We start from the raw sequence: 19420 nt of genomic DNA on the forward strand, positions 1-19420 counted from the left end.
CGGGCCCCTTCTCCCCGGCCCCGCCCCACACAAGCGGTCCACACAGGCGTCCAGTCACAACCGAGAACTTTATTGGACACGGCTCGGCTCGGGGCCTGACAGGCCCAGCGCACTGGCCCCGCGGCCCCAGCAGCCGGGGCTGGAGGAGGGTGGTTCCATCCAACCAGTCTCCGAGCAAACGGTAACCCCACAAGGCAACACTACCTAAGATTACTATATAGTTGGGAGACGGAGGGCTGCTCCACAGACGTATGAACAGATCAAATCTTTATAAATAAACATCCAGTGAAGAGAAAATGACGACTCTAATTCATCCTTATACACAGAGCACTCTAGGGCAGATGAGTGGGGGCGGCAGAGGCCTGCATCCTCACTGGTCGGGGGCCTGGATGGGTAATGAGTGGGCCCAGATGTCCACGGCACGGGGCGGGCGGGGGCAAGGCCAGGGTAACAGACGACGGGCACTAGGACACTGCGCATTTACAAGACCAACTACTGGGGGGGCAGCTGCCCCGTGCATGTGTGTCAGGCTGTTCGTTTTGGAATGAGGGGATGGTCTTTACATCATATTCTGTGGCTGGTGCGCTCGGAGCGGGGCTACTTTGTGGAGAGGATGAGGGCAACGATGAGCCCGTAGAGGCCGAGCACCTCGGCGAAGATGAGGATCAGGATCATGCCCACAAATAGCCGGGGCTGCTGGGCTGTGCCACGCACACCAGCGTCCCCCACAATGCCAATGGCAAAGCCAGCCGCCAGCCCACTCAGGCCCACACTCAGGCCAGCACCCAGTTGGAGGAAACTCCTGGGGGAGAGAGGACACAGGAGAAACGTTAGCCACCTGCAGGGTTAGCCACACGCCCCACGCCCCCTCTCCCACCCTCCCGGCCCTGTGCAGTGGCCTGACCCCAGGCAGGGCAGGACAGACGGGAGGGACCCAGCACTCACCTGTAGAGGCTGATGCCATCATTCAGGGAATTAGCGATGAGGACTGCCACCACCAGCCCATAGATGGCGATGATACCAGCCATGACCACTGGAATGATGGACTTCATGATCAGTTCTGGCCGCATGACGGACATGGCTGCAATGCCGGTGCCACTCTTGGCTGTACCATAGGCGGCACCCAGGGCTGTGGGGAGGGTGGGGGAAAGCAAAGTCAGCTCAGAGCATTGTGGGCCAGATCCTGGGAGTAGCTCTGGCACAGCTGAGGGACACCCTAAGTTATCACAAAGGGGACATGAAGTTGGCACCCAGCCAGGGGCAGGAGGTGGCCCTAAGGGGCAACAGCCCCAGCTTGGCACATAATGAACCCAGGTACTCTCTTTCTCCACCAGAGGCCCTTACAGCTGTCTGGCCTATCCGGGCTCCTGCTCTGCTGTGAAACGTCGTCCCTATCTCCCAGGGAGCCTTTGTGCAGCTGCCTGCGGCCTACAAGGTGGAGCTGTGACTGGTCTAGAAGCCCAGTCACATGGAGAAACGGGCAACTGGGCTGTTCATGCCTTGCTGAAGATTCTGGACGTTTTTTTTTTTTAACCACCTGGAGTCCTGAACATTCAGGTCAGAAACGGCCTGGCAAAGCACCAGGTAACCACATCTCAGCAGCCCAAACGTCAGGCCAGGATCAACCTGTCTGCCATGGGGCTCCGCCCAGGGACAACATGCTGGAAGAGCCTCATTGCACACATGGCCTGACCACAGAGTCAGGGGAAGCTGGCCTAGCAAGTCCTATCTCAGGCCAGGGCTTTTCCAACTCCCCGTCACTCTAGGTCCTCCGAGAGGGCTCGAATCTGTTGTCAACAGGCTGAGTGCATTCTCAGCCACACCGCAGGCCCGGATCCTCAAGTCTGGAAAGAATCCTCTCTAAATAACCGGAGTAAAAAGGGCGAGCCAAGGACAGGACAGGGCACAGGGAACCACCACCCAGGCAGACCCTCCAGAAGCACCCCTGCAGGCAGAGGCCGTGAGCTCCCAGAAGCCTTGATGCCCTACAGCCTCCAGGAATGGGGGTGGGGGGAAACTCTAGGGTGGCCTGTCTCCTCTGATGCTGCTTCTCCTCCCTCTTGCTAGGCAGGGTGTGCTGCCTTCCTGAAAGTTCCCCTCTCCTGGACTCAAAGTCTAGAGTAACTTTTGCACAGAACAGAACCCCAGGGGGCCCAGGTGGCTCTTCTGACTCTTGCCCCCAGGATCTCACTGCACTACTTGAGCTGAGGTTAACATGGCTCAGCGATGGAAAAGACCAGGACAATCCCAACGATTTTTCTGCACGTTTTATTCACCTATTTGGGCCACAAAAAATGACTACTCTCCATGCTCATCACCAAGCAGTGAGGAGGTCCAAAGAGCTCTAGCTTCCCAGGACTCCAAGCCTGGTGAGGACACACATGGCACCTCCAAGCACAGTAACATGTTCCAGAAGAGTAGGGAGGCTGGGGGGCGGGGGTCTGGGGAAGGACTCCATAGAGAAAATGACGCAGGGTAAGGTGTGAGTGAGCAAAAAGGATTGCTGACAGCACGAACAGAGACATCCACCAACGTGGCAGCAGACTGGGAGCTACCAGAAAGAGGAAAGAGGTAAGGGTGGGAGCAGAGGGACCTGCACTGCCTCTGCCACTCCGTCCCAAAGGCACCCAACATCACCACGCCTAGGCACTCGGCACCATCAACCCACGGGTCAGGACTGGTCTTCATGAAGCTTTTCCGGAACTCTCCTGGTCGCAGTGCATTTTGGGGGCTCCTACTGCAGGCCCAGCACCACATCAGGCTGTGTCACATGCATGCAAGGGGCCAGCGCCATGCCCGTTACTCAAGTGGGAGAGCACCGGTGATGTGTGGCACTGAGTGAGAAACTGATTACTGGGAAGTCAGCATCCCAGGCACCAGGGCACTGCCACATGTGGAAAAGTGAGCTGGGCTCTTCTCCAGGAGGTGGCAGGAAGACCGTGTGGCTGGGGGTGGGGAGGCAACAAGACAAACAAAGGGAAGAAACAGGGCTGACCATGAGGGAAAAGCAGCCTGGCCTGGGCAGCAGCAGGTATCCAAGGGCCTGGATGCTAGCTCTGGAGACCAAGCCCGACGAGGTCCCAGATGGAGCAAAGGACAAAAAAAGAATGCAATCAGGAGGCAGTCCCAGGAACAAAACACCAAAGGCAGGGTGCCCGCCAGCAGGGAGGAAGTCAAAGAGATTACGGAAAAGGAGCAACCCACCAGCCTGTGGAAGAGTTGATGAAGAAAGAATCTGCAGGACTTTTGTCACAAGAAAAAAGGGGAAGCAGGAAAGGAGATTGGGCCCACAGGAGCAGGCAGCACCAATCCTCAGGGGCCCGGGGCAACCAAAAAAAGCCCTAGACCACTGATACCCAGTTCTCAGTAACTTCCAGAGACCTGCTTTTGGGTCAGGCTCCATCTGAAAGTATCAAGTTAAGTTCTAGGAGAGGAAGAGATGTACCTGGAGGCAGGCCAGGAGCTGGGTACAGAAAAAGGGTAGGGGCAAACTCAGGGCTTCAGAACAAGCAATGACAGCCAGAACTCAAGGAATTCTGGGGCAGGAATGTCCTGCTGTTCATTGATGTTCCCCTGTGCCTGGCACATAGTAGGAGCTCAATCAAGATTCGCTGAATGAATGAATGAATGACAACCACAAGTAACCCACAGGTGGGCAGGCAAAGGAGAATCTCTTTAGGCATCCTGGAAACAAAGAGCAGAAAAGGCTGGAGTGGAGGGAGTTACAGCAGCCTGTTCAGAAGTGCTGGAAAGTAGGCAGCCCCTAAAGATGTGGAAAGAGCAGGCGCTGGCTATGAGGGAAGGGGAAGTCCAGACCACTTCTCCCACCACAAATGACCCCTTACTTGCACGTGATGGGAAGGGCAGGGCAGGGCTCACTCAGCAACTCATGACTGGCAGACAGGCCCAGGCAGAGGGAGGCCTTCAAAAGAGCAGGAGATCCCAGGCCCCTACCCCACAAGTGTTTACAGTCAGCAGACACTGTTTGGAGTTCAAACCCTCCCTGTACTCGCATAGGGAGCCTCCCCAGTCCACCAGGTAGGGTGGGGCAGGGTGGAGTCATCAAAACCAAAAACCAGACCTACCCAAGAAAGCCCAGAGGAGACCAGGTCAGACCAGTCTACAGGGCTGTAGCGGGACTAGGACTAACCTTCCTGGGTCCCACATTCCTGGGCCTGGCCCACGTGCCCTTCTTCCAGACAGGCCTATTTTCACTGAATTCGACACCCCATGACCATCAAGACCCAACTTCAAAAGAAAGGTGCTATCAAGAACCTGGAAGGCCCCTTCTCTTTACCTAGAGGAGTCCTCCCAATTTTGGGCCTCAGGAAAAGGAAGTCATTCATTCTTTCATTCATTCATTCAGGCCTGAACTAGAAGACTCCCTCCTAAGGACGAAGACCCTATCCCCTCAATGCTGATACTTCATGCCACCCTCTCACTCACCCAGACGTAGACTCTTGGCAAGTGTGCACACACACAGTGTTGTTGCTGGCCTGCCTCCCAGACACCCATCCTTCGCCCTTAGCCCGTCTGGACCCCCACCCCATTCCACACAATTCCACCCCTAGGTTCCTGCCAGCTCTTAGGATCAACCCCTCAGCCCGGTTTTCCCAAGCAATCCACACATCCCACAAGACTATTGGGAAAGAGTGACAGGCCCTAACTAGAAGCACCTGCCTCTGGGAAAGACCCACTTGACCCCCGCCGCGGGGGGCGGGGACGGGCCGCCACAAGGGCTGTAAGGGCGAGAGCTGTGTACCCCGAAGGGGAGAGACAGCACCTCATCAATTCCCTGCCCCCACCTCCGCCGAACAGGGCCGGCCCCGCGTCGGGGGAGCATTCCGAGGTGTGATGTCACACCTGCCCGCAGGATGGGGGAGGGGGTTGCGGAGCAGGCGCAGGACCGCGCGCCCCCACCCCAGCCTCCCTCCCGCCTCTCCTAGGGCTAAGATGGCAGCGGCGCCGCCGCCCCACCCCCGCACCCATACCGACAGGGGCAGGGCTGCCGGCTATCGATCCTCGGAAGACCCCTGGGACGCGCACCCCGGCCCAGCCCGCAGGCCCTGCGCACCACAGCCCTTGGGGCCCCGACCCCCGCCCGCTGTCATGTGAGTCCCGGGACCCCCCCAACAGCTCGGAATTACATCAGCGTGACGTCACACACCGAACCCTGGGGAGATGCGGGCATGAGCCCCGCGCGCCCCGGCGCCCCCAGCCTCCCGGGTCCCTCCTGCCGCGGCGCTCACCGCTGAAGACCATGGCGGCCGAGGCGCCCATGACCGCGAAAAAGGAGGCGTACTCGGGGCCGCTCTTGGCCTCGGACATGTCTGCGGGTGGGGAGAGGGCGAACTCAGCGAGCAGAGGACGGGACGGGCACGACGAGCGAGCACGGGCAGAGTAGTCTGGCGGCTGCGAAGGCGACCCGGCCCGTCAGCCGCTGCGCTCTAAATACCAGCACCGCAGAACAAAATGGCGGCCGTGGCCTCGTCACATGACCCGGGCCCCGCCCCTGAGGGCCATACCACTTCGCGCCGGCGGGGGGCGCCTCGGCTTGGGGACGGCCTAGCGGTCCTCTGACCGCCCCCGCACTATGCCTCCGCCCGACCGGCCCCGACACAGGCGTTCCGCCCCATCTCGGCCTCCGCGGATGCGGGGCCGGGAGCTAGTAGCCTCACACTCCATGGCATTGGGCTCGTCCGGCTCCGGAGCGGGGGCGGGGCGGTGGTCCTTCATATTAGCATACGAGGCGGGGCCTGGGCGCCCCGCCTCCTCTGCGTCTGCGCGCCGCTAGCTGGTGTTGGGATCCAGTGCGGCTTTGCTTTACGTTCGCGGTGTGGCGTCGGCCGCGGGCTTCTCACGGCCTTCCCCCAGGGACCCGAGACTGAGGTGTCCCCGGGACGTCTTCATACTTTCTGGAGCGCTCCGAGGGTTCGAGCAGACGGAGCGGAAATCCCAAGTCCAGGGCGCCGGCCTGTTCGGCTCCAGCCCCTAGGAGAGCCCCCACCCACCTGTGAGCTCCTGGCCTCTGCTCGCTTCCCTCCTGTGCCCCCGGGGTCGCCCCACCCCGACCCTGTCCTCAGTTTCCTCCAGACACAGAGCCCCCAGCTCCCGACCCAGCTGTCGGTGCCTCCTCTCCTGGCTTCTGAGGAAAAGGAGCCCCTCCCCCGTATCTGTCCCCTCCCTTGATCGGGGACCCACACTTAAGTTGCGGGGCTGTCTCTGCCCCTCGAGGTGTAGGCGTGACTGGTTTGAAGCCCTGTCGGTGTTGCGACCTGTGGATGCTTCTCCAGATTTCTGCACGTTCTGGGATCCATTTCTTCCAGCCTGTGCTCGCGCAAAGCTGGCCCCTGCAAGGCCGCATTTATTTCTGGAGGAGCGGCCAGTGGTTCCCTCCCACCCCAGCACGCAGCTTGGCCTGGGGCTGAAACTGTCCTGAGGGTTACCGGCACCCGGACTGGCTGCCTTATCTCTGGTTCCCTTTGCCCTTTTGTCTCCTGCTTTGAGAACTGGGTGGCTGCCACCAGGTCCTTGGTCTCCCTTGAGCTCCTGGCCCTCTCCCCAAATGTCCTGGGTGGCAGCCTTGTCCACGGGGGCAGTGGGGTCACCACCCCTGCCTAGCCCTCCCACTGGCCTCAGCCCTACCTTACACAGGAACCTTCTTCATGTCCTCCTCCCTGAGGCGAGGCCAGGTCTTCCATCTTCTGAACTGGCAGCCCACGGGTGTCTGGTCTGTCCTGTTTCAAAAGGGAGGAGGCTGCCATACCACTAGAGGCCTCCCCACCTTCTTCTGCCGCCCTCTTCCTTGTCCCAGACTCTGACTTCTGGGAAGAGAAATCTTCACTCCTCGTCTGCACCTCACCTGCCCTCCCTTCCAGCCCCTTGCCTTTGCCAAGGTCATCTGTGACTGCCATTTCTCTAAGCCGAGGGACATTTGCCAGGCTGAGTGGGCCTCTTTGCCGCATGGCCCGCTGCCCACCTCACCACACCCTCCTCCCTCTCTCTCCAGCTCACCTCCTACAGCCCTTACACTCTCATTCCTTCTTCCTGGGGGCACGGGGAGGAGTAAGGACAGGCCCAGGCCCTGCAGCCTCAGCCTCACGTCTGTCCTGGTATTCCCAGGGTTCCCCCTGCCCCACCCCACCCCAGGGCAATCATGTCCTCCATCTCACATCATTCTGTCCCTCACCTGCCCCTCTCCAGCCCTGATGGCCCTCTGAGCTAGCTGCCCACAGGCCTGGCCACTCACCGCCGCAGGCATTGAGGACCCAGGGCCAGGGGAGCCCAGGCCAGGGAGCCAGTGCTGGCTGGGGGACTGTGTGCAGAGGGAGACTTCAGACCAAAGAAGGGGGGCAGGGTACCCTACCGTCAGGAAGCAGCACAGTCAAAAACACAGAGGTGGGCAGAGCACACAAGCCCAGTGTGGCTGAAATCCTAAGACTCAGGGAGACATTTCCCTCCTTGGGCTTGGGGAGCAGGTCAGCTGTGCTCACTGTCCTCTCATTTTCTATGCCGTGTGAGAGGTCACACTGGGTCTCTGATGGGGCTGCTGACACCTCAAACCAGCATGTCTCAAACTGAGCTCACCCCACCCCCACCTTCCATTCTGTTCCACACTGTTATTTCCATTTTGGGCAAAAGACACAACCATCCACCCAACTGCTCGCACCAGCAGCCTTGAGTCACGCCACTGCTCACTCCTCGTTACTCACCGAGCCCTGAGATCCTGCAGCTTCCTGCTCCTAGCTCTGCCCCCACCCTGTCCCTGCGCTGCCCTCTGACTGGGCCTTCATTGCTGGCTGGGGTCTCCTCACAGCCTCTAACATGGTTGGCCTGCTCAGTCTTAACCTCCCTCCCCCCAGTGCATTCTTCACCCTGAAGCCAGAGGATCTAACTGGCACATCTGACCAGCTACTCCATTCCTGGACTCCTTCAACGTCTTTCTGTCACAGGCTGGACCCTTTGGTGGTCCCCTCCCCTCCATCCCCATCACCGCCCCCCCTTCATTCTGCCCCCTCCTCACCTGTGTCCTTGAGCCTGTGGCTCTCTTTGCACCAGCTACTCTCCTTCCCTTCTTGTTTAGGGAGTTCTACTCGAGCTTTAGAGCACCACCACCTCCAGGAAGCCCTCCTAATCTCTCTTCCTCCCTTCTCAGACCCCTCCTTCATCCCTCACACTCCATTATTACCTTTTTTTTTTTTTACTCAATACCTCCTCTACTGAGGGTCCCTGTGCATCTTTTACTGTATCTCTGACCCCTGGTAGAATGCCTGGCACATACAGCTAATGGTAGGCCAGCCGTGTCCTAAGCATTTTTAGGGTATTATATAATCTTCATAAAGACACTTTGAGGAAGTTATCACCATGACTCTCATTTTGTGGACAAGGAAATGGGCCTAGGAGGGTCAAACGTCTTGCCCTGGTCAACCTGCTAGGGAGAAGTGGAATTTAAACTCTGACTCCCAGCGGGGCTGAGCCCGTGTGGCTTACGACACCGCCTTGTCTCCTACAGGAGGGCTCGGGGAGCATCCAGTGACCAGTGATGGGGCCAGGAGGGACCCAGGGTACCTCCCCCTTGGCCTTCCAGCACCAGGCAGGCCTGGGCGAGGGGGTGTGGTGTGTGATGAGGGACAAACGCCTCTGCCTTCCCCCTCACAGCTGGGTCCCCAGCTGGAAATCATACCATTGTGAGACCCAGGCCCGCCTGCTCCCTAGCAGGTTCTCAGGGTGCCCGTAAGGGGCATCATGTGCCCTGGAGCCTCCGTCCGGTCTGGGCTCATTCAGGGTTTACCTCCACCAGCCAGCGTTTGCAACTGCCTTCAATCTTGAGCCCTCCATCTAACACTTACTGCGTACCTACTGTGTGCGGGCACCAAGCTAGGCTCTGGGATACGAAATCGAGGAAGAGGGCTCTTACCCTGCAGCAGTTTGCAGTCCGGGGGTGGGGGGGCTGGATGTGCAGATGATACATCCCAGTGCCGCACCAGAACTGTGGTTACTAGACAGAGATGATACAGAAGAGGGGTGGGACCAGGTAGCTTGGACGGCCCCTGAGGGGTGGTCTCTGAACAAGGTCCTCACAGATGAAGGGGGTCTGGAGCAGGGGAGAGCCTGCAGCCAGTGTGTCCTTAACTCACAGCCCATCGCAAGCACGGAACTCAGCTGCTGGATGCAAGCAGGTGCTCACGTGTCAGGGTGGACAGTCCCTGAGCTGGGGTTAAGGGACGAGCAGGAGGCTGAAGAAGGGTACGTGGGTGCATTCCCTGAACACGGCTGCAGGCGCTAACCGCGGGGACCCCTGGGGGCCGCGGGGGGAAGATCTCCCACGAGGACACTGCGTTGACCCTCTTGCAGGTGCACCCTTCACCTTGTCAGAACCCGTCAGACGGGAAGTACTGGGAAGCAAGTGCTGGACGGGCATGGGTTTCCTTTCGGGGTGTGAGACATCATGGAACTAGAGGGAATGGTGGCGCACCGTGGATGTGCCAAATGCCCCCGAGCCGCTCACTGCCAAAGGGTTAGGCTCCACGTTGAAAAAGGCAAAACGAAGCACTTCCATGGCAGGGAAGGGGGCGGATGTGAGCTGGGCCACCAGCATCCTGGACCAGGCCCACAGAGGGGCCTGCTGAGGGCAGGTGCTGGCGGGCGCGGGAGTGGGGGTGGGCAGGCTGAGCTCCGTGCAGACAAGGGTCACTGGTCACCACAGCCAATGCCGCTGCAGGAGGCAGGCATCTGAAGGCTACTGCTCTGTGCCCAGGGCCGCCCCTCCCCAGGGAACAGGCCAATGTCACTGTCTCGAGGTCAATCACAAAATGACGCTAAAGAGTGCTTACAGTAAATTGTGGCTGCAGGGAGTTTGGGGGGCACCCGCCAACCATGGGCCCCAGAAATGCTCACTGCTGCAGGAGAGCAGCGCACCCATCTCCCCTCCAGAATCGCCCTGCACAGGACAGCAGCACAGGGGCTGACAGGCTCAAGGGGGGGAGGGGCGCTGGTTCCAGGGCCTCAGGGAAAGCGTCCTGGGGCCGGAGCACCCCAGCTACTGAGGGTGGGGAACTCCGGCCCGGCCACAGGCCTGTGTCAAGGCCCCGAGGCAGCAGAGGAACCGAAAAACAGCCTGCCCCAGAGAAAGCCAGCCCTGGGGGCCGACACAAACCTGGGCCAGGCCACCCCGGGGTGGGGCAGCAGGAAGCGGCCAAGGAGAACCAGAGTGTTGTAGGGGGCCCCACAGAGGAATAGGGAGCGGCAGGGAAAAGGGTGCCGCCTACAGTGTGAGGAAGATAAGAGAGAAGCAGTTTCCCAGAACAGGCAGAGCCCACGGCTGCCCCAGGAGGGGTGGAGGGGTGGAGGGGCTCCGGCAGCAGGGTCCAGCACCGGGAGGAGTCCTGCCAGGATGGGCATCTGCCCGGTTGCAGAGAAAACGGGTCTTGTGGTTTGTGGTTTTCTATAGAGGATATCGGCACACCCAATTAAAACGCTAGGTATTCGGGAAGACATTAATGTTGCTTTATACAAACTTCCAGATAAAATATTCTCATTTTGCATGAGGAGGACTTGCTGATACTGGGCTTCCCGTGTGACGGATCAGTGCGATTCTGGATGGAGACTTTGGACCGAGGTTCCCAGGCTGCTCCCCTCATTCCTCGCACTGGCGGTGCAAGTCGGCAGGAGGGCGCCATGAACGGGAGTAAACAAAACCAGGAGGGGCTTGGTCTGCGCTGGCCACGGGAGCAAGTGCAGCGGAGCGTGGCTCCTAGTGGAGAGAGACGTCCAGGGAGGCATCCTCCTGCAGGCCCGTGCCTCCTGGTCCTCCGCGCACCCGCAGGCGGTCCTTCCCAGACACACCGCATCCACCACCTCCCGTTCCACAGAAACGCTCTCACAGCAAACGCGTCAGTGAGGTTCCGCTAGTGTTAGTTTTATTTAGGACTCAAGTGAACACTGAGCAACCATGTTGCTAAATCATTTTCACTTTTCCCAACTTAGATTTAGCTGCCAAGCCACACACCCAGTCACTACACCCCAGTCTGCTTTCGCTGGGTCTCGCGATTCTTCATCCATGGAAAGGTAAAGTGATTCACACGGCCCTTTCTCCTCCTTAATCATTAGCTCGCTAGCCTTTGGCAGTGTCCTTTGCTGGGCAGTGCACGTCAGTAGGACACGGAGGAAGGGTCCGCTCCCAGACCCTCCATGTCGCCGCCGGCACCCTTGCTCAGGGGCGCCTCTCACAGCTGGAGCCAGCTGGCCAGCTAGGGAATACACCTGCGGATTCGGCAATCTGAAGGAGAAGGTCTCTAATGGTGTGTCTGCACCCCAGCGTGTCCAGTGATTTTGCTTCGTTGGTCCCAAGCACAGAGTTAATAAATTCCATGCAGTCGGGTCAAGCGAACGTGTCTGCCAATGTGTGAGGCATTTCATCTGCAGCGATGAGTCACGGGACACTGTTCCTCACTTCTTGACAACAACCTGACACTAATATAATGAAGACCATAATTTTTAATTTAAATTTTAGTCAGTCAACATACATCACAATATTGGTTTCTTCCCAAAGGTGGTCGCTTTCCTACTTGTAGACGTGCGGTTTTGTTCTCTCAGACCTGATTGCTTGGGTGTTCACAATGGTTGGGTCACTAGCTACGCTCCAGGGGCAAGACAAGCTTAGGGTCCCCTACTCCCCTGCCATCTTAAGTCCTCCAGATCATCATTTCGTCTTATACCAGATTATTTTTAAAGATCCACGCACTTCTTCTAACTTCGATTTGGTGAAGCGTGTGTGAGGCGTCCTCTGTACTCCTGCTTCAGCTGGTAACTTCCACGTGCAAATGAGACATCGGGGGCGGATGACCGGCACAGTCCAGACGGGCCTCCTTTCCTGAGACCTCACAGTGCGAATTAGTGGCAATTTGTGTGTTTTTTTTGACCAGTGTTAGTCTTGTGAATTTTGAGGACATTCTGGATTTAATAAAAGTGTAAATATCTGTACAAATTAAATCTATCCCTGGGACAGAGAAAGGACTGTGGGAAAACCGAAGGAATCGGATTAAATCTGTCGCTAATAGCATGATATACCGACATTCACCTGTGCTTGGATACACGCCCCGTAGCTGTGCTGAAGCAGCCGGGCAGGGTCTCTGGAAATTCTGTAGCATCTTTGCATCTCTCCTGTAAGTCTAAAATTATTTCCAAATTAAAAGTTACAAACACTGAATCTATTAAACATAAAATACTTAAGGGGACTATAAATTTGAAAGCCTGAAATCTTCAGAATTTTCTAAAACAAGTTGCCATGAAAAACTAAAAAAAATAGGCACATGGCTTGTAAAAGCAGGAAAAGTTGAAATACTAATTTTAATTCAGCAATTAAAACTCTGAAAAATTCATAATACAAATGACTTACTCTTGTATTACAAATTATTCTTGAAAAACTGATGCTCTCAAGCCCTAAAGGCATATAGTTTACTTTAACAAATTATTTAATTAAATGAACTGCTTTAAATTATGTTCTGTTTTATTTTTAAAATAAAAATGTTTTTAAGAAAACTTCACGCCCAACATGGGGCTTGAACTCACGACTCCAAGACCAAGAGTCCCATGCTCTTGCCACTGAGCCAGCCAGGAGCCCCTCAAAATAAACTTTTAAATGTTTCTAGAAAAATGAATAATTTGTGGCACCTGGGTGGCTCAGTCGTTAAGTGTCTGCCTTTGGCTCACGTCATGATCCCGGCGTTCTGGGATCGAGCCCCGCGTTGGGCTCCCTGCTCAGCGGAGAGCCTGCTTCTCCCTCTCCCACTCCCCCTGCTTGTGTTCCTTCTCTCGCTGCCACTCTCTCTGCCAAATAAATAAATAAATAAAAATCTTTAGGGGCGCCTGGGTGGCGCAGTCGTTAAGCGCCTGCCTTCAGCTCAGGGCGTGATCCCGGTGTTATGGGATGGAGCCCCATATCAGGCTCCTCAGCTATGAGCCTGCTTCTTCCTCTCCCACTCCCCCTGCTTGTGTTCCCTCTCTCGCTGGCTGTCTCTATCTCTGTTAAATAAATAAATAAAATCTTAAAAAATAAATAAGTAAAAATCTTTAAAAAAAAGAAAAATGAATAATTTGTCACACAATTCCATAAAACATTAGCTATTTTTAACATCAAAAGCAAATTTTAGGTACTAATAAATGATGGAGTATATTAACAAAACATGTTCCATTTGGGAACACCTGATACATAACAAGGACAACAGATAGGAATTAAAAATGAAGGTAATAATCACACATACCTTTTTGCTCATCGGGACAGCTGGGAAGAAGACGTGCCAGCCGAGGGAACGGAGTACCGTGCACATGCACACAGAGACCTCACACTAGACACAGACACGGCGGCTAAGCAGCGCTTGCCCTCCTGGACTGGACCCTGAGGGTCCTCAGGGCAGCCACAGAGACTCCTCTGGACTCACTCACCAGACAAAGAATCCCCCAGCCTCCCTCAAGAGGGAGCCGTGTAGACAACGCTGGAATACCACTTGCAAAGGGTCAGCTTTCCACAGATGATGCACTGACCAGCATCACGAGGGTGCAGCTTCTGGCGCCCGTGCCGTTCGGTGGCATGCCCAGGGGAGCCCCTGGAGGCCCCTCTGCTTGAAGAGACCAGACTTGGACTCTCGGAGTTCATATAACAAGATTATATTTAATGAACACCAAAGCTGGCGCTACAACAGAGGGTGGTGGGGACGCGGGGCAGGGGACAAGGACGGCAGTGGGGGGGGGGCAGTGACACTGCCTCCCGGCACCTCTCCTCTCACTAGGGGCTCACACTGTCCCCCTCAGAGCCTCTCGAGAGTCCCACAGGGACAGCAGAGCAGGATGACTTGCCCCATTTTACAGTTGGAGAACGAGTTCCAGGCAGATTCGTGGCTGGCCCAATGCCACACAGGGCTCCTGGTCCTTCCTCCCGCACCACAGTGGCCTGGTTCAGAGGAGACTGGAGTAGGTGGGCAGAGGAGGGCCAATGCCCCACAAGAGGAACAAGTGAGATGGAAACAGCAGAGGCGTGGCGCACGGGGACACCGAGGGGCTGGCTGCAGCTACGTGGGGAACAGGCTGGGGGCGAGACCCCTGGCACTTGTGGCCCAGGCTCCCACAGCTCCACATGGCTGCTCGGGTATCTGTCAGCTTCCCCTCCCCATCCCCCGGGTGCCCAGGCCCTCAGGACCAGCTGAGGGAGGTCACGAGGCAGGAGACCACTCCCTGACAAGTCTTCACTAGCACCTACAGTCGGCAGGGCCTGTGTGGGGCCAGGCCAGGCAGGGAAAGGGGCAGAGGCGGCAGCACAAGAAAACCATGCTACGTTGCCCACCACAGGGCTGTGAGAGGGATGCATAGGCCCATGTGAAGGAGCTGCATGGGAGGGATCTGGGGAGGGGGCAGCCCTAGCAAGCTGGGGCGTGTGGGGACGGACAAAGACGAGCATGCCATGCTGAGGAGTCTGGACAGGATCCTGGGGCTGCTGCCGAGACTGGCGGGGAGCAGAGGCAGCCCCTGACAGGAGGAGGGCTGAAGAAGCCCTCATGGGCCCGCACTTCTCCTGGACATGGAGCTGGCTGGTGTGGGGTCAGCTGCAGAGGGAGGGCCCCTCCCTGGGCCATCTGGGGCGGCCTCTTCGGGCATGGACCCACAGCGAGGCCCAGCAGAAGCCCCAGGCTCTGCAATGCAAGAACCAGTGATGTCCCCTCCAGCCCTTCATCAGACTGGTGCTCGGCCCTCCCTCAGGAGGGGCTCAGAGCTCAGCACACATCCTGCCCTCCCCTTTCCCCTTGCATTCACTGTCCAAGAGGCCAGCTTGGGGAGGAGAGCATGGGGTTAGAAGCCCCAGGCGGGCACTCCTGAGGTGGGAGGGGCAGGGGAACATGGCCTAGGAGCAGTCCCCAGGGTGCCTGTCTCTTCTGGGGAGCCTCCCGCGCCAGCCGCTGGCCAGGTGGCCACCGGCTGCAGGACCCGTTGTGGCCGCAGGACTCTGGTCCGGAGCTATGCTCAGAAGCACCAGCAGGGGGCGCCATGGCCCCACACTTGGTGGAAGGCTCCTTCTGCCCGTCTTGCCCCCACCCCGCCCCCTTCCGCCTCGCACCAAGCGACTAAGCCTCAGGGGGTGCAAGATGTGGCCCCTCCAGGCTTCAGGCACAGGATGCCTCCACAGAGGAGAACTGGGGCCTGAGCCCAAGCTTGAGGCAGCAGCAGCTCTGAGCAGGGACAGGCCCAGCCAGCTGAGCTCCGGGCATCCTCTGGCCGACCCAGCCCCAGGGCCCCAGCTGCTCCTCGATGCTGCCCACCGTACGGGGGTTGTTCCTCACTGCCTCCCCCTGAAGAGGGGGCCTGGCCCCTGCCCCACCCCCACCCCACGGTGACGGCTCAGTCACCGTCTGTGCAGGCCCGTCACTGGGTGTCAGGGTCTTGGAAGCCCCAGGCCTCCACAGCCGAGATGAGGAAGTTCTCAGAGCAGAGGGGCTGGTTGTTGAAAGTGTCGCAGTGGCCGGTGCGGCCCCGGTTCAGGTCACCATCGATGTAGAGCGCCTGGCCGCCCCCTCCACCTGCGGGATGCTCCGGTCAGTGGCCACCCCTCTGTCCAGCATTGCCCCCGAGACACTCTCCCCCCGCTTCTGAGCATCTCCACTTGGATGGGGCAAGCTTCCTAGCTGTCCCTGACCTGGCCCTGCCAGAGACTTCTCAAAGACCACAGGGCGGGCCAGGGTCCCCCACCGCCCACCCTCCTGTCCCCACTCCTGCCCCCGCACCTGCTCCAGCCCCCGCAATCCCAGTTCTTTTCCTCTGCCCGTGGGGAGCACCTCCCATGCAGGAGCTCTGCACCCCACGATGCTGCACCTATCTCCTAGGCTAAGAGGCCAAGGGCTGGCAGGAGTCCAGTCTGGGGTGCGGGGGGTGCCCACCTATGATGAGGCAGTCGTTGCCCCCAGCCATGAACATGGACTCTGTCTTGGAGGGCAGGTTGAAGTGACGTGCTGCCAGGAAGGGTGAGAGGCGGTCAGCAGGGTCAGAGGAAACAGGGCGGCATGGCGGGGACGGGGCGGCGGGGGCCTCCAAGGGCACCGGCTTGGTCAGCTCCGGGTGTTTGATGACCACCCACTCGTAGCGCTGGACCTCAGGCTGCAGCTGAGGGCAAAGGGCAGCATGAGTCACAGCTCACGGTCCCCCACGGGTCCTCCTGCACATGTCCCCCACCAGTCTCGTCAGCACCAGGCCCCGCACCCGGGCTGGGGAAATGCTGCACAGGGCGACGGCCTGCGGCAGTGTGGTCTGACCATCACCAACGAGAAGCCAACAGCGGGGTCCCCTGTGGGGTGAGGACCCTGGCAGACTCACTCACCCGAAACACGAAGCACTCTCCGGTCCCAAAGAAGCCCACTTTGCCTCCAAACTTGTTTCTCTCACTCCAGTCTGTGGACAGGTAAGCCCCACACACCTGGGGAGAAAGGCCCGGGGCGTGAGGAGCATCCCTCGCTCACTGCTGGGGGGCACTGCTGGCAGAGCCGCACCCCTGCTCCAACCCGAGGGCAAGGGCTGGAGGTGGCCAGCGGTGTGAGGAGGTCGGAGTCTGGAGGGCATGGGGCGGGCAGTGAGGATGGGTAGGTGGCCGCCTCAGCCGGCATCGGCTTGTTGGGGATGCTTTTGTTTCCCTCCTTGGCCCTCAAGTACGGGGAGGAGCCCATGCCCGCACTCGGACTTTGGCCACCAACCCCAGGGGTGTCCCTCACACAGAAGCTTCCAAGAGATGACCCTGCTTTAGAATGTTCCCCAGCCCCGTCAGCCAGCAAACTACAAGATTTCACCAGAAGACTCAGTCCTGTGAGGGGCTGCAGGCTTGGCCCCCAGTGTCTGACAGTGAGTCACCTGCTAGAATGCAGACACAGGGTCCAGAACAGGGTGAGGAACCTCAAACTCCCATGGGTGCAGGTCTGGAAGCCAAGGAACAAGGAGCGTCTAGCGGGAGCAATACCCCTGGAGGCCTGCGAGTACGGACTCTCCTAGACGCTTCAGGGCACTTTCCAGGTGACGGCTACTGCTGGGCCCTGATGACTAGCTATCAGGGTGGTAGAGGCGGGTGAAGACAGCAGGTGGAGGGGAGAGAGGGCCTTGCTCACTAGGTTATCTCTGCAGTGCTCCTTGAAGCCAGGCTGTGGGGGGTCAGGCTGCTTTCACAGGAGCTGAGAGCGCCCAGGGGGACAGGGGTCCCTGGGTCCCTGGTGGTCACTCGGGGAGGCTGGACTCACCCCTCCATGGAGGGCCCACTCCACCCCGTGACCCTAAGTGCAGAATGCCTGGGTGAAGCTTTCAGGGAAGCACCCACCCTCCCCGAAGCTCATCAGAGCCAAGGACCCCTCCTCACCTCCTTTTGCGTGGTCTTGATGAGTAGGAGGGTGGGCTCATGTCCTTCACACTGGAAATAGAACCTGGGAGCAAAGAGCACACATGCCAGCCTGGCATCCCGCTTGGCACGACCTCTGGCCACAGCATCTGGTGCCCATTGCATCCGAGAAGCCCGGGCTGTCTGGGGTAGATGGGCCTGGGAACCAGGTCTCCCTGTCTTCTGGGGACCAGGCATGATGGTCAAGGACCTGGCAGCGCCTTGGCCTGGACACGTCTCAGCCAAGACGGAGCCCAGGCCAGGCAGCCTGGGGGCTGAGCAGTCAGCTACCTCAGACGTCTGCCTGGTATGATGTGGGGGGGGGCACAGCAGATCGCCCTTAGCAGGTACGGCCACGTGCCGGGTGCTTCCGGGAGACAAGACCAGAGGAACAGGTCCTTGCTCTAGGAAAGCTCGGAACGTGCCCAGGAGCCTGAGCCTGGGAGACAGGCAACGCCAGGAAGTGCCTGAGGAGGCCTGACGTTGCACTGTGGTGGCACCAAGCGCCCAGGGATTGCTCGGCGTCCCTGGTGGCCCTGCCTGGCTGTCCCGCGCTCCTGCCGGGCCTCCCACAGAGCACAGAGGTGGGGAGCAGGAGAAGGTATCTCTAGCTATGCCACCTCTGTGGGATCACCTGTGACCCAAGCCAGGAACTTCTGAGGCTACCTGCCATCGGAGGCTTGACTGGGGCTGTAGCCGGCAGAGCTGCCTTGCTTGGCAGGCGGTATGCCCTGAGGGGCCCTGCGGAGCACCCTGGCCCCATCTGTGGACCAGCCAAGTGGGGGCTGGAGAGCAGAGACCCAAGGCCACGGGTCATCCCGTGCTAGGATTCTTCACACTCCTGGGTGGGGTTCTGCCTCCCGTGTTGTCACAACACCTACACAGAAGCCTGGAGCTGTGCTGTGCATGCAGGGCAACGACCCCTGAAGTGTGGGTGGCCTGGGAGTAAGAGGAGTTCCAATTCCGGAGGGCCCCCAGGAAGAGGCAGGGGCTTGCCCAGTATATCCAAGGGCCCATCTCCAGCCACCACCACAATGTTCTGGAGTGGCTCCACGGCTCGCTCTGTCCTCCTGCACCGGCGGGCTCCGGGAGTCCATGGCTCGGGAACTCGGAAGGGCAGGCCTAGCGTGTGCTGGTCTCCTGGGTCTTACCTGGTCAGGCTGTACCCGTGCTGTAGGGACGAGAAGAGCAGGAGGGGCTGGCAGAGGGCGAAGCGCTCGGGGACCCACGACCAGATGTCTCTCATCTCCTTCACACTGACAATCTCTGAGTGGAAGTTCTCTGCGTGCACGGCCAGGTGCACAAACTGCCTGGGGAGAGCGGGGAGGGCTCAGAGTACAACGGGACCCCAGCCCTGACCGCGCCCCCCACCCTGGAGGGATGCAGAGCCTCTTGTGTAAGCTAAGCTGGGGGGGGGGGGCTTCTCACCTACTGAGGGAGAAATGGGATGGCGCTGACCCCTGGAGCCCCACCCCCAGAGGTTCCAGAGGGGAGAGCACCCAGCCTGGGCCGGGACAAAAGCACCTTTTCTCTAATAAATGGGGACAGAGAGTGAGCCAGCTCTGGCAAGACAAGGCTTCCGAGCCAGCCAAGCACTGACAGACACACATCCGAGGCAGCTGAGCAGACAGACAGAGGCTGAACATCAGCCAGGCTTTAAGGCAGCACTGCCAAAGCCAGCCCTGAGAGCCGGAGCACACAGCCAGGCCCTGGGACAGCCAGGCCGGAAGATGGAGAGAGGCCAGGCATGGAGCAGTGGTAACAGACCTACCTTTTAGAGAGTGAAACACTGAAAAACAGGAGGAAGCAATGGATACAGAGAAGAGGAAGAAAAATAAAACAGACAAGGACAGGTTAGTGGCAGGTACTGATGGCTGGGACGCACCTGCCTGTGGCCCAGGAGAAGGGTCTCCGTACCAACGGCTTGGTCAGGCCGAGACGCTGTGGGGACGTTGTGGACCCCTCCCAGCCTGGCTCCCCCAGGTGCTGTGCTCGGGGCGGGGGGGGGGGGGGGGGCAGCCA

The 19420-nt window shown here is 58.8% G+C and overlaps 2 protein-coding genes across 4 annotated transcripts in view; both read right to left on the bottom strand.

Moving 5' to 3' along the window:
- Positions 1-51: 51 nt before the first annotated feature.
- On the bottom strand, positions 52-5479 carry ATP6V0C (ATPase H+ transporting V0 subunit c). Its single transcript, XM_008696744.2, has 3 exons — positions 5250-5479; positions 946-1129; positions 52-802 (listed from the first exon to the last, which is right to left on the bottom strand). The coding sequence occupies exons 1-3, from the start codon at positions 5326-5328 to the stop codon at positions 598-600; spliced, it is 468 nt and encodes a 155-aa protein (XP_008694966.1). The 5' UTR covers positions 5329-5479; the 3' UTR covers positions 52-597.
- An 8170-nt stretch (positions 5480-13649) lies between these two features.
- The window catches only part of TBC1D24 (TBC1 domain family member 24), a 22074-nt gene continuing 16303 nt past the window's right edge, over positions 13650-19420 (bottom strand). For 2 of the 3 annotated variants that reach the window (XM_040635494.1, XM_040635493.1), the window contains exons 4-10: positions 19170-19187; positions 18550-18708; positions 17381-17444; positions 16361-16456; positions 15924-16146; positions 15396-15566; positions 13650-14684 (exon numbers count right to left, since the gene is read on the bottom strand). In XM_040635494.1, coding sequence (XP_040491428.1) covers positions 15412-15566; positions 15924-16146; positions 16361-16456; positions 17381-17444; positions 18550-18708; positions 19170-19187 — 715 coding nt within the window. In that variant the 3' untranslated portion in view covers positions 13650-14684; positions 15396-15411. The remainder of the gene's footprint in view (positions 14685-15395; positions 15567-15923; positions 16147-16360; positions 16457-17380; positions 17445-18549; positions 18709-19169; positions 19188-19420) is intronic. The other variant, XM_040635495.1, reaches the window with a different exon arrangement.

Source organism: Ursus maritimus, unplaced genomic scaffold (assembly GCF_017311325.1).
Source record: "Ursus maritimus isolate PB19 unplaced genomic scaffold, ASM1731132v1 scaffold_2, whole genome shotgun sequence".
NCBI lineage: Eukaryota > Metazoa > Chordata > Mammalia > Carnivora > Ursidae > Ursus > Ursus maritimus.